At 41.6% G+C, this 14,906-nt stretch overlaps 2 protein-coding genes across 2 annotated transcripts; one reads left to right on the forward strand and one right to left on the reverse strand.

The window, feature by feature from the left end:
- On the reverse strand, positions 1-7,447 carry acad11 (acyl-CoA dehydrogenase family, member 11). Its single transcript, XM_084148036.1, has 6 exons — positions 5,081-7,447; positions 4,657-4,842; positions 4,344-4,444; positions 3,986-4,127; positions 1,315-1,436; positions 1-489 (listed from the first exon to the last, which is right to left on the reverse strand). The coding sequence occupies exons 1-3, from the start codon at positions 5,102-5,104 to the stop codon at positions 4,361-4,363; spliced, it is 294 nt and encodes a 97-aa protein (XP_084004162.1). The 5' UTR covers positions 5,105-7,447; the 3' UTR covers positions 1-489; positions 1,315-1,436; positions 3,986-4,127; positions 4,344-4,360.
- Positions 7,448-7,630: 183 nt separating this feature from the next.
- Positions 7,631-14,906, forward strand: LOC311143318 (ubiquitin-like modifier-activating enzyme 5). Its single transcript, XM_084179148.1, has 12 exons — positions 7,631-7,972; positions 8,134-8,179; positions 8,363-8,452; positions 8,587-8,696; positions 8,848-8,934; positions 11,168-11,252; positions 11,354-11,458; positions 11,978-12,105; positions 12,358-12,493; positions 12,646-12,724; positions 12,822-12,928; positions 13,120-14,906. The coding sequence occupies exons 1-12, from the start codon at positions 7,794-7,796 to the stop codon at positions 13,201-13,203; spliced, it is 1,236 nt and encodes a 411-aa protein (XP_084035274.1). The 5' UTR covers positions 7,631-7,793; the 3' UTR covers positions 13,204-14,906.

Raw genomic sequence — 14,906 nt, forward strand, 5'->3', positions numbered from 1 at the left:
TCCTTTTCTTGTTTTTTTTTAATTTACGGGTAGCCAGGAGCACTCTCCAACACTCATAATTTACAAACAAAGCATTTGTGTTTAGTGAGTCTGCCAGATCAGAGGCAGTAGGGATGACCAGGGATGTTCTCTTGATAAGTGTGTGAATTAGACAATTTTCCTGTCCTGCTAAGCATTCAAAATGTAACGAGTACTTTTGGGTGTCAGGGAAAATGTATGGAGTAAAAAGTACATAATTGTCATTAGGAATGTAGTGAAGTAAAAGTAAAAGTATAAGTATATATAAATAGTAAAGGAAAGTACAGATACCCCCAAAAAATACTTAAGTAGTACTATTAAGCGATGATAGGGTGTAGTTTTAGTATCATGTGAACCAACATATCTTTCTGCAATCTGCAGCCCAACCTGGGCCAATGGCTCCACACTCTGGCCAAACTGAGCGGCATTCGGAGCACTGGCATTGCCCAGGAGGTGGTAGGCATAGATCCCCTAAAACAGAGAGAGAAAGAGAAAGAGAGATTGAGAGAGAGAGAAAGAGAGAGGGAGAATGACAGACAGAAGAAAGCGAGAAAAATCACCATTTATGATCCGCTGTGATCCATTTATGATCCTCCTGAATTTCCTATCAGCATGAAAGAGGGAAAATGCCAATGGTGTCTATTTTCAACCGGGGGTCAGAGATAGATGAAAGCCAATGCGGATTGATGAAAAACAAGTTTTTAAGTTAAGCCTCTCATCTTTACAGATCACACACCAGGAGTCTGCTTTGGTTTGCCGTGTTCAGGTACAGACGAAAGATAATAAAAGCAGACGAGAAAAATAAACTGGTACTTCTCCCTTAATGTGACCTGACCTGACCTCGGACCCCATTCCTCACTAATCCACAGCTCTCCACCGTTATCAGTAACTGCAACCATGTGACTGCCTTTCCTTTCCTCAGTACATTCCAAGCCCCTGGCTCATATCCAACCTTAATTGACACCACCATATACAGTACATTCCTCCTACAGATAACCATTAACTTCTGGTGTAGAAACCAGACTGTGGCCCTTCTGATTTCCATAGGATACCTGATGATTAACAATATTTCAAGTTTAGAAGTCAGAACCCATCAAGAGCAACTGCTACAGTGCGTTTGTGTTCCTTCATTTACACCAGTCCATCTAACGTGCCGTCAGTGAAAAGGTGCATCTTATCACACAGTTCTATGGGTAGTAATTATAGACTCCTTAATGCACTCTGTGTGCATTTGTGTGTGTGTGTGTGTGTGTGTGTGTGTGTGTGTGTGTGTGTGTGTGAAAGAGAGAGACTAACCTGAGCAATCCCTGCCATCTTAAAGACAGAGAGGGCCAGGTAGAAGTTTAGCTGAGGCAGAGAGGATGGGATCCCCCGGCAGCGGCAGTAGATGGAGATCAGGTCCTCAGGAGTGGGTACACCTGGCCATTGAGAGAGAAATACAGACATTGGAAACTTAAGGCGTCCGCATACATAGGTTCGATTTGCTCCTAGCAGAACTCAGCTAGGCGAAGCGACCATCTGTGCTCTCATACTCCCTAAAGACCTTCGCTTGAAAAACAAGAAAAATGGCAATATTATTGTTGTTTGTCACTCTTGAGCCACCGTAGCAACAACATAGTCAGAAACACTTCCTCAAAATAGTCAGAATTAATCTAAGATAAATCAAGAACACTGTCATTAATTTTGACGAGGTCTTAGTCGCGCAATTTTATATCTACAGTAGCTAAGATGTTTGATTGTCTCACCCCATGTTCAATAATGGCCTTTTTCCCTTTATTCAGATTATAACCTCTCACTTTCAGTTATTTGAAAAGGAAATAATCTCCCAAATATCACTATTTCTAAAACAAGCTTGCAATTTCAATTTAATCCTCCAGAAATGACAGAACAAATAATGCAACAAATATTGTGTTTCAACTCAAATATACTAATTTATTGAAAAAATAAATAAAAAAGGTATAATCTTCGTAAATTATATCATAGGTAGGACTGGTGGAGTTATGTTGCACATGCAGCTAACAAAAACATATGGAAATGTCTGCTCTACCCAAAATTACAACCAAATAATTGCAGCATTACCACAAAAATGGAAGAGGAAAGTGGAAGGGGACCAAAGGATTGACAGCCGTCCCATATAGATTGCAAAATAGTTGGGAAGCGATTTTTGACGTACCGATTCCATGGCATAGTGTTTATAAACTTATACGCAAAACGACGCCGGATTCAAAACTAATTTTTCAATTTAAATTATTATACAAAATTCTTGCTACCAATAGAATGTTATTTATATGGGGGATACAATCTTCCCAGCTCTGCAGATTTTGCTGCGAAGAGACAGAATCATTAGATCATTTGTTTTGGTACTGTCCATTTGTATCTTGTTTTTGGTCACAGGTCCAGGAATGGCTGAAGGATTGCAATATTTACCTGGAGCTAACCCTGCAGATAGCACTACTGGGTGATCTGAAAAGTCATAGTCAATCGATCAATAATATAATAATACTTTTAGCAAAAATGTTTATTTTCAATTTACAAACTGTAGAAACAATGAGAATAGAAGGGTTCAGAACTTTTGTGAAACATCACAGTACAGTTGAAAAAGATATGGCAAATAGAAATCCAATATGGATGGTGTTAAGAGATAGATGGGAGGTGTTGAATGGAGCTGAAGGATGGGACTAATAACAACTAACAACAACGAATAACAACAAGATAACTAATGTAAAGCATACTGTGTCCATAATAAGTATATAGGTTATAGGTTGAGAGATTTTGTGAAAGAGCACAGTTAGAAAGATATGGCATATAGAAGCAAACCGGATGGACATCATGAAAATGATCGGAGAGGTTGAGGGTAGAGGAAGTTCAGGAGTAAAAACAAACTAAATATAATTATTGTGTCCATAAAATGTATATAGTATGCTGGAAGTTGTCACGCCCTGATCGAGAGAACTCTCGTTGGTTGGGTCAGGGTGTGAGTTTTCTGTTGAGATCTATGTTAGTGTATTTCTATGTGATAGATCTAGGTTGTATTTCTATGTTTGGCCGGGTGTGATTCCCAATCAGAGACAGCTGTCGCTCGTTGTCTCTGATTGGGGATCATACTTAGGTAGCCTGGTTGCCTACCTTAGTTGTGGGATCTTTTGTTCCGTTTGGGCTTGTATGTGTATAGCCGGAGGACTTCACTTTACGTTGTATGTTTATTTAGTTCATAAACATGTTCGCTTTTCACGCAGCACCTTGGTCTGATCCGTCTCTCAACGATCGCGACAGAAGTAGAGGCCTAAGCGTTGTTGTTCACTAGTTTACTCCAATTAGGGAAGGGGTGGTGGGGTTGGAAAGTAATAAAGGGAAATATATTTATTTAAAGGATATGTGTATATGTATGTTATTGTATATATATTTGAGAGAAAAAAAACATATGGGGGATTGGAAGTGATGCAGACAATTACATTGATGGAAGTTACAATCTATCTGATATATTAAAGCTGATCTACCCCCCCCTAAAAATGTATTTATAAAAAAAATTGATTCAGTATTTCTCAAGTGAAAAAAATGTGCATGAAAACTAGTCGTCTCTCGCTGAATGACAACAAATGTTCACACTCCTACTAGTAGTACTGTTGACCGATCACTGACGAAGGGGCATAGACTTCGGCCACTGAACTTCGACTTGCCTCAAGAAAACATTTTGTGTGTATGAACCCCCCCCAAAAATGCCAAACCCCAAAATGAACAAAAACGTCGCAATGTAGTCATAATATATGCATAAACTGTTTTGACTGGGAAGCATACGGTAAGCTTAGTGTGTGTACTTTACTGTATTTATACTTGGAATATAGGTTTTCAATGGAAAAAGTTCAAAAATAGCTGGAGTGGGACTTTTAACTTAGGGTTTAGAGATCAGAAGCTGACCCTGCCTTCAGCATTTCTAACAGTGTCAGATATAAGAGTTCAGAGGTCATACCCTCCACACCCTTCAGGCTGCCCATGCTGTTGTGGATTCTGAGGCTACTGGGCCAATAGTTGGGCATCAGGAAGTAGGCCAGGTCTGCCATTGGCTGGCCCGTGGTGGATACCTCCCAGTCCAACACAGCCACCACACGTGCCTGGAGAGAGAGCATACACCAACACACATAAAATTCAATCCCCCTACCAAGTTACCCCCATATACAATAAAAGCATGGCCCGTATTCATAAAGTGTCTCAGAGTAGATGATCTACGATCAGGTCCCACCTGTCCATGTGATCTTATTCATTATGATCTAAAAGGCATATCTGATCCTAGATCAAGCACTGAGACGGAGGAAGGCCCACAACACTACCTCAGTAGGCTGGAATATCAGGTTGTCCACTCGAAAATACCCATGGACGAGGGCCACTTCATTCGATTGTCATTGGTGGACATGTTGCTCATCAGCCAATTCTGGGTAATAAATGGTAAAATAAAGTACTTTAATTAACTTTGAGAACGGAATGGATTATGTTATGTATTGGCTGTTTTTGTTCTGTTATGTATCATTTTTGTCAGTTTTATTATGTTATTTTTCTCCCCTGTGAACCGTATAATTAAAAACGACTATAAAAACATTGAAAAGAGACTGGGATGGGAATTTGTGGAGGATATCCATCCTCTACCTGTCTCTTGCAGTAGCCAGGCCCTCTCCCGTACCCCTCTAGGTCCAGGGTGGTTAGGTCCAGGGAGTGAAGATGGGCCAGAACCTCCCCTGCTGCCACAAACAGGGCTGCCCTCTCCTCTGCAGGCTGGGTTACTGGGAACCCAGCAGAGAACAAGGCCTTCTGCACCCGATACTCTCTGTCCACCTCAACACACCAAAGACAGAGAAGAAATGTCAAACCTTTCAAATAAATATGAGCAATTCATACATAACATAATGTGTAAAATCAAAAGCATTGACAGAGTAGAGCATCAAAGCCAGCTGTTTAGCCTACGTTGTCTCCCACTACTGGACAAAAACAACTATGTCAATCAGCAGTGCCTTTTACTACAGTGTTCTTACTCATTTGCAAATCATTTCAAAGGTTTCTGCAACATAACTACCTTGTGAGCCCCTGGTAGCAGCATACCAGGTGGTTTCTTTCTCAGGATATAGCAGTCAGAAGCAGAGGCGATCAGTGCCGTTTAAGATGAGGGAGGACGATTATTTTTTCATGAGCATGGCCTTATTTCTATTACAGCATATTGGATGACTCTCATTCATATTCCATTCACCCAGTTCAATATAACAGCGATAGGTTTAGGCTACTACATGACACTCGGATTTCCCTATACCCATCACAAGGTTGCTACAACCTAGCCTATGAATGAAAGTTTACAACGTAGGTGCACACAGGTTGAGTGACAAATTTGAGGTCACAGACAGTGACACAGGGACAGACAGTGACATTCAATGCCGCCTTGCTCACTCTTGCCTGCATCTAGCTGATATAGGGTGTAATCAGTAGTTCAACAGTTGCAAACAAGAGTTTCTATTGGACAAATTCAGGTATGTTTATCCCGGTTTTGTTCCGTTTGCTTCCGTTTAAGAAACATTTTTCAACAGAATCGGCAGAATGAATACACCCCTGATCACACGTAAACACAGTTCACTTTCATAGCAGCCACTTTGTATCGCTTGCCGCATCTATGCGCTCTCCTCCTCTCACCTCTTCCCTTTGCTTATGGACTTCAATTCACAACACATCAGCTGTATGTGACCAGGCGAAAAAAAACATTCCAAGCCAAACCGCTACACATAGCCTACATCATTGTCACCTTATTAGCTAAAGAACTGATATGAGGTTTTTATAGTGTTATGATGTCATGTCATAGTATCTTGGGGAACAGGTTAGAGTTAGTAGATCATTGGCTTGGTGCCACGGAGTCTACATTCCGTTATGTCAAAAGAGATTACTGATGTTTAGGATAGCATGATTGATGGACAGGATACTGACTTGGGGTAAAGAGTAATAACATCAAAGAATGGGAGTGCTCATTGACGATGGCCAGATGTGGTTGAAGAAATGTGTAACCAAGAGTATAAAAGATGTGAGATTTGGGTATGTGGGCAGTTCACCTGACAAGGGGGCAAGGTTATGTCCGTTTGTTAGATGAACCCACGGGCTCGTGATCAAATAAATGCTTGGTAAAATCTCCATAGAATGTCTAAGTAAATTATTGCATCTTGAACTTCTCAATACCAGAAACTCATCATAACAAGAACGTCATAGTCTGCATAGATAATAGAACTAACGCGTTAGTAAACCCACTACAATCATGTAGTAATGTTATAGTGTACAGTCAGTAAGCAGTTACACCGGCAGGCCCCGGTGGCAATATATTAGTAATACCAAAAGCTTACCTTGACTTGAAAGAGTTCCAGTGTTTTGTTGGAAAGTCATAGCCAGCTAGCTAACATAGCACCCTTCTGTTTGAGCAGGGTGTTTCAGTAGGCTAAACTAGCTAGCTGCATTTGCTAGCTAAGTAAGTGAAACTGAAAGTGAAAAGAAATCTCTCTCTCTATTTCTTTCTTGCTTCTCCTTCATTTTTTCAAAATTGTTCAACTATTGTCTTTCTCTCTCTGAGTCAACTACTCACCACATTTTATACACTGCAGTGCTAGCTAGCTGTAACTTATGCTTTCAGTACTAGATAATTCTCTGATCCTTTGATTGGGTGGACAAAGTGGCAGTTCATGCTGAAATAGCTCTGATAGGCTGGATGACGTCCTCCAGAAGTTGTCATAATTACTGTGTAAGTCTATAGAAGGGGGTGAGAACCATGAGCCTCCTAGGTTTTGTATTGAACTCAATGTACCCAGAGGAGGACGGAAGCTAGCTGTCCTCTGGCTACACCATGGTGCTAACCTACAAAGTGCTGTTGAGGCTACAGTAGACCTTTTTTGCAAAATAGTGTGTTTAAATCAATTATTTGGTGAAATGTGATTATATTTAGTATAGTTTTATCTAAAAATGATAACTTTTTAAATGTTTTACAATTGACATTTTTTTATGAATGTCAGAAGGTGTCTGGATAAGGAAAGTGGGGTTGGACTGTCCAGCACTGAAATGACCAGACACGGAAGGCTTGGACCCTGACTCACAAAATGTAATGAAGCATGCACATTTCTATGGAACACTAGCTAAAAGGTGAACTTAACTGCCATGTCTGACAGTGAGCTTGTCATTGTTCGACACTCCTTATGTCTTTCCAGCTAGATATCTTTCCAGCTAGATATCGCTGAAGATGTTGAACGTGTGCTGTTCCCGAACAGAAGTTGTTTGGTCTTCCATATTTCAGTGTGGATTAATCATTTGTAAAAGCAAAGGTAAAAGTCATACGGGTGAATGAAAAAAAAAATCCTACAATATAGATAGTCGAATTGTTTCGTTTTAGCATCAATGCTTTACTGATCAAACCTTGCGCAAGTCAGATGTTTTGACGTTTTCTGTAAACCGTCACTGCAAGAGCGACTGAGCTCATTTCACGGATCTGTAAAAGCACATTATTTGCTGAAGGCACGTACTGAGCGATCATAGAATTGACAGATGCCGTAGAGATCGTTTACAAATAGGAACACTTTTACTCACCGCAGTTTGTTTCCGCCCGGACGTAATTTACAGAAACTCAGGCTGCCAGCTGATTCGAGCTGTGTAGACGTGTACTAGTTATCATCCATCGCTTGTAATCTTTCTTTAATTGTTAAGGCTTCGCAATCTAGGCATTTTACATTTGAACAACGGAGTAGCTAGTGTGCCTTATTCCTTATAGAAACATGACCTCAGTCGAAGAACTGAAGCTACGAGTGAGGGAGCTGGAGAATGAGTTGATCAAGTGTAAGCAAAAGCGATGTACGGCGATGTGTGCCGAGGAACCTGCTGACAACAACCAACCTCATCACAGACCAAGGATCGACAAAATGAGTGCTGAAGTAGTAGATTCAAACCCTTACAGGTAGCTATGTTAGCTGTCAAAATCTAACGGCCGCGAATGGAGTCATTTGTGATAAATACACAAGACTAGCTACCTGATCTGGTTGACTCCCTAGAAAAATGGCCGGCACATCCCATATGGTGTAAACTGCTTACCTCAACATGTTCTTTCTTACCTTGCAGTCGTCTGATGGCTTTGAAGCGAATGGGCATTGTTGAAGATTATGAGGTAAGATATTAATTTCTATTATCTGATACACATAAATGTTGCACAATTCCAGTATTTCCCCAATATTCCGAGGCTTTCTAGAAATAACTGTTGGAGGATTCCTGGATTTCAGGAATGTTTTAACTTTATACAGATCTAATATGACAATAACATGGCATGTGTTTCTATCCTACTGTTAAACAGAAAATCCGGACGTTCACTGTAGCTGTGGTGGGTGTTGGAGGAGTTGGAAGCGTGACTGCAGAAATGCTCACAAGATGTGGCATTGGTAAGGTAATACAAATTTCACATTACTACATCAACATGTCTTTATATCATCCGTTTCACCCTTATGCTGCCGATGGACAATGTCCATCAATGCAACATGCATTGCGTCATTCTACCTTATGCGCCTTCTCTTTGTACAGCTCATCCTGTTTGACTATGACAAAGTGGAGCTGGCCAATATGAACAGGCTGTTCTTCCAGCCTCACCAGGCTGGCCTCAGCAAAGTAGAGGCAGCGGAACACACACTCAGGTACAGTTACCTGTTAGGGGAGGGAGGGGGGGGGGGGGGGGGGGGGGGCTGGTTAATGCACCCCATGTGTGATACCCCAGATATTTACATAGTTTTATATTATATCATGTCACTATAAGGTGCTTGCATATTTTTTTAATTATGTCAACAGGACTATCAACCCAGATGTGCAGTTTGAGACCCACAACGATAACATCACCACCATGGACAATTTTGCACATTTCATGGATCGCATAAGGTGATAAGTGCTGTCCTCTCCTTTCTCATAAGTGCCATACTGCTTGTGTGGTCATTTGTACAGAGCGTTTTCAGTATTGAATTGCTCCACTGTGCTGTTCCATACAGCATGAGTGTTTTCTCTCTGTTCTCTGACTCTCAAATTCAAGTTGATTAGAAAACATCATTGCATAACAGTATGAAATTGGATACTGTAATGTACATGATGAGGACAACTCTGAGATAAACACATACAGTGCCTTCGGAAAGTATTCAGACCCCTTGACTTGTTCCACATTTTGCTATGTTACAGCCTTATTCTAAAATAGATTAAATAAATGTTTTGCCTCATCAATCTACACACAATACCCCATAATGACCAAGTGAAAACAGGTTTTTAGAACTGTTTGCAAATTTATACAATAAAAAAAACAAATACCTTATTTACATAAGTATTCAGACCCTTTGCTATGAGACTCGAAATTGAGCTCAGGTGCATCCTGTTTCCGTTGATCATCCTTGAAATGTTTCTACAACTTGATTGGAGTCCACCTGTGGTAAATTCAATTGATTGGACGTGATTTGAAAGGTACACACCTGTCTATATAAGGTCCCACAGTTGACAGTGCATGTCAGAGCAAAAACCAAGTCATGAGGTCGAAGGAATTGTCTGTAGAGCTCAGAGACAAGGATTGTGTCGAGGCACAGATCTGGGGAAGGGTACCAAAAAATGTCTGCAGCATTGAAGGTCCCCAAGAATGCATTGCCCTCCATAATTCTTAAATGGAAGAAGTTTGGAACCACCAAGACTCTTCCTAGAGCTGGCCGCCCGGCCAATATGAGCAATCGGGGGAGAAGGGCCTTGTTCATGGAGGTGACCAAGAACCCGATGGTCACTCTGACAGAGCTCCAGAGTTCCTGTGTGGTGATGGGAGAACCTTCCAGAAGGACAACCATCTCTGCAGCACTCCACCAATCAGGCCTTTATCGTAGAGTGGCCAGACGGAAGCCACACCTCAGTAAAAGGCACATGACAGCCCGCTTGGAGTTAGCAAAAAGGCACCAAAGGACTCTCAGACCATGAGAAACAAGATTCTCTGGTCTGATGAAACCAAGATTGAACTCTTTGGCCTGAATGCCAAGCATCACGTCTGGACGAAACCTGGTGCCATCCTTACGGTGAAGCATGGTGGTGGCAGCATCATGCTGTGGGGATGTTTTTCAGCTGCAGGGACTGGGAGACTAGTCAGGATCGAGGGAAAAATGAACGGAGCAAAATACAGAGAGATCCTTGATGAAAACCTGCTCCAGAGCGCTCACAACCTCAGACTGGGGCGAAGGTCCACCTTCCAAGAAGACAACGACCATAAGCACACAGCCAAGACAACGCAGGAGCGGCTTCGGGACAAGTTTCTGAATGTCCTTGAGTGGCCCAGCCAGATCCCGGACGTGAATCCGATCTAACATCTCTGGAGAGACCTGAAAATAGCTGTGCAGCAACTCTCCCCATCCAACCTGACAGACCTTGAGAGGATCTGCAGAGAATAATGGAAGAAACTCCCCAAATACAGGTGTGCCAAGCGTGTAGCGTCATACCCAAGAAGACTTGAGGCTGTAATCGCTGCCAAAGGTGCTTCAACAAAGTACTGAGTAAAGGGTCTGAATACTTATGTGATATTTCAGTTTAGTATTTTGTATAAAATTGCAAAAAAATCTAAAAACCTGTTTTTTGCTTTGTCATTATGGGGTATTGTGTGTAGATTAATGAGAGGGGAAAAAAACGATTTAATCAATTTTAAAATAAGTCTGCAACGTAACAAAATGTGGAAGAAGTCAACTGGTCTGAATACTTTTCGAATGCACTGTACAATCACATAACAATAATCTAGGAAGGGGGTTATTTTGGTTAAAGTTTCAGCATCTAGAGATGTAGGATCTTAATTTGAGCCAGTTTGCTACAGCAGGAAGATAATCCTGCAGCAACAAGAAATGTGAATTATTATGTGATTATAATTAATGGACATTTTTGTAGAAGTCTGAAATTTCAAAGTGGAAATTATAAAATTCGAAAGCCTTTTCAACCCTCGAATACACTACAAGTTTTACAGGAAAGTTCTCCTGCAACAGGATGATCAAATTAAGATCCTACGTCTTTACCACTGGGAAGCCTACATTACAAATAACTAAAAACATTTCCACATGTTCGCTACAAGGTCAGTCTGTATGCTCTTCTGTTCATCTGTGTGTTGTCTCAGTCATGGGGCGCTTCAAGAAGGAAAGGCTGTGGACCTGGTCCTGAGTTGTGTGGACAACTTTGAGGCCCGGATGGCCATCAACACAGTCAGTACTAACATATATCCCTCATTCCCTGACTATAAAACATACATTATTGAGTTGGTGAAGATCAGATGATGTATGTTGGTCATCTTCTTGCTGCCTAGGCGTGTAACGAGCTGAGTCAGATCTGGATGGAGTCAGGTGTGAGTGAGAACGCTGTGTCTGGACATATCCAGCTCATCATCCCTGGGGAGACGGCCTGCTTCGCAGTACGTCACAACACAAACTTACTGTATAGGCAAAAGACAGTGTTCGAAAATGAATTGTGGCAGATGGCGGTACACTAACCCAATGTTACATTTTATGCCTTTCCATAACCCTAACCCTTATCTTAACTCACTGAAGCTATTCCTAACCTTAACCCAACCCTTGTTCTTAACCTTAATTAATTTTCACCCCTATACCCTTTTCCACCCCTATGCCTAAACTTACGTTTTTTCTTTCTGGCAGCTTAATATATACTTCCTAAGCAATATTGTTCTCTACTCCATATAAATTGATGTCTGTGAACTTACCCAAAACACAAGCTTTGTTTGCCATAGATGACATGAGTTGATGCTATGGAGTTGAAAGTGATCACCTGGGGTGTATTCAGTGATGAAACATTCTGAACGTCTGTTCTACACGGTACATTTCTATCTGAATGTTCTGTAATGTTACATCCTCTGAACATGGCCCTGTTGATGTCAATGCTGTGCAGTGTACTTATCTCCTCCTCAATGTGACAGTGTGCTCCTCCCCTGGTGGTGGCGGCCAACATTGATGAGAAGACCCTGAAGAGGGAGGGGGTGTGTGCTGCCAGCCTACCCACCACCATGGGCGTGGTGGCAGGGATCCTGGTCCAAAACGTCCTCAAGTAAGATCTGAATGACATTTGTTTGTAAATGAGTCCTGCTTCATATTCATTAGGCACCAAATGGTATACAACGTATTGAAACCGGGAGGGACTACCTGAACTTGTCCAATAAGAAACACTTCATTTTCTGGTGTGAAGCTTTTTGCTATGATGCGCCCTAATGAATACGACCCTGATCATAGCCCACAATTCACAAATACCCATAACAGGGTTTCCTATGAAGATATTCTAATAGTGGTTTGTGGTCCTCAGGTACCTGTTGAAGTTTGGCACAGTCAGCCACTACCTGGGCTACAATGCTATGCAGGACTTCTTCCCAACTATGGCCATGAAGGCCAACCCCACTTGTGATGACCGCCACTGCAGGAAACAGCAGGAGGACTATAAGGTGACTGACCAAGGAGGCCTCTCTCTCGCTCTTTTCTTCTCTCTCTCTCTCTCTCTCTCTCTCTCTCATATATCATGACCTGGGCTGTGTGAGGGATGTACATGACCTGGAACAGTTGTAATTCATTGGTGTGTGTGCTTTGTGGCCCAAAGAAAAAAGAGGCAGAGCGGCCGAAAAAGGTTGCAGAGGAGGCGGTAGAGGCGGCGGTGGTTCACGAGGAGAACGACTGGGGTGAGTTAGCTAGAGCGTTGATATTACCTAAATGTATTGTCCATTGTAAGTGATCCTGTCTAGCTACCATTACTGACCTATGTTTTTGCTCTGTTAGGTATTGAACTTGTGTCGGAGCAGACAGACGAGGAACTCAAGGCCGCCTCAGGCCCAGTCCCTGACCTCCCAGAGGGCATCACTGTGGCCTACACCATCCCTGAGAAGGTCAGTACCATACAAACCTTATAAGAATACTATATTATTGTAGCGATCTCTTAACGAATGGCGACAATGCAATGCTCCTTGTTGGTCTCGAACCTGGGTCTTCCAGCCACTAGGCAGACCTGCTAAACACTGCTCCAATAAGGCATCTCAAGTAAGTTTAGACTAATAATGACCTTTGTCTTCTTGTCCAGGAGACAGGGGCATCAGGAGGGGAGACGGTGGAGGAAACGGAACAGAGTCTAGAGGAGCTGATGGCTCAGATGAGGAAGATGTAACTAGGACCAGACAATCATCGTTATCATCGTCATGCATCGCTTATCTCAGCAACATCGCAGTGAACCTACACAGCAAATTGGCCAGTGTTACCTAGTGTTGATATTTCAGTGTAACATTTCTGTTGATTCAGGAGGTAAATTAACTCAGTTTTAAATTAACACTCAGTTGTGTAAAATAACCCCAGTGTTGGTATTAATAACCAAATGCTGGATATCCCCACTCTGGCTGGATTCCAATAGGAATTACACATAACTTTGCAAGCCAGCATAATGTGACTTGCAGGTCTGATGTGGCCTGTAAACCATGAGTTTCAGGCCACTGTATTAGAGTAAAACTAGGCCCACAAAATAAGGCCTTTTGAAATACGTTTTGTATTGGCCTAAATTAAATTTGAATGATAATATATTCGCTCAGGATCTCACTTGGTGAAGGCCACAAGACTGAAAATTAATTAATGCTACAATCATGTCTCTGTCACTAACAAATAGTCATGGGTGGTAACTCTACAGTTCACTCGGAAGGCAAGGCATCCTGCGAAATATGCAAACAAGGCTTTACAGTAAGCAGTGTTTTAATTTAACACTGAAAGGTGTGGACCCATATAGACACTGGAACAGTTACATTTAACACTGTGTTGATTTAACACTGGAGAATTTGCTGTGTACCACCTTTAATAACTAAGCATTGACACCACACAAAGCTCCATTGCAGGAGGTATACTGTATCTTACTGTCTCTCCATGTTCTAAAATAGAGTGAGTTCTTTCTTACCCACTAACGCTACTACAGTATCAATACTCCTTCATGCAAGTGCTTCTGCTCCGTCACAAAGCAAATGCAATGCATGGTTAATGACTTTAAGTGCTGCTGTTGAGAATTATCTTCATATTCCCTAAGGGTAGGAATTTACTAGTGTAAGCCCATTCAGTATGGAAGCATATAGCTGTCAATTCAATTTGAATTTCAGCATCAGCAAGCACAAACTGGCAGTTGAAATAACCTATCCTAAAATCGTATGTAATTCTCTTAAATTATCTTTTTGATGTAATGGACCAGGTACATACAGATGTTAGCAGTATAATGAATTATGCTTATGTGTCAGCTGTTGACTGAGAGGAACGATTGTAACACTCAAAATTGAAGAAGTGGATAAAGGGCTGTATTCAATCCATATCGCGGAAGTTCAGCATTACAGCGTGATTTAAATTTAAAGGCAATATTCCCGCATTAGTGGAGACTGCATTCACAGTAAATGCTGCGTATGTCGGCTCAATCGGAAATTACCTTAACATTTCTATCACACAATCTGTAATGCTTCAGCGGTACAGATTGAATAAAGCCCTAAGCCTCTGACCAACCACTACTACTTTATAGAATTCTTATTAATGAATTAAATTGGATTGTTAATGCATTTCCCACCTTCTTCTAAAACATTTTGAATGATAGTGAATGAGGCCCAACATTTCTCTGCATGACAAACCTGCCTTTACTGTATCTGCGCCCTGTCCAGCTTTGGTCCATACCGCGACGACAACAAGTGGGCTCTGCATTCATTGTTGTAGTGGCGCGATGGACCAGTGCTACTCCATGTCATGCTCTCAGCTGTTTAAACTGATATACCTGTAACCAAAACGTTCTCTGCTGAAACTGTACTGACTGACTCTGTACACACCTTGTTTCAATAAAGTATTTATTAGCCAGAA

This window comes from Coregonus lavaretus (genome assembly GCF_964263955.1).
Source record: "Coregonus lavaretus genome assembly, chromosome: 2".
Taxonomy (NCBI): Eukaryota; Metazoa; Chordata; class Actinopteri; order Salmoniformes; family Salmonidae; genus Coregonus; species Coregonus lavaretus.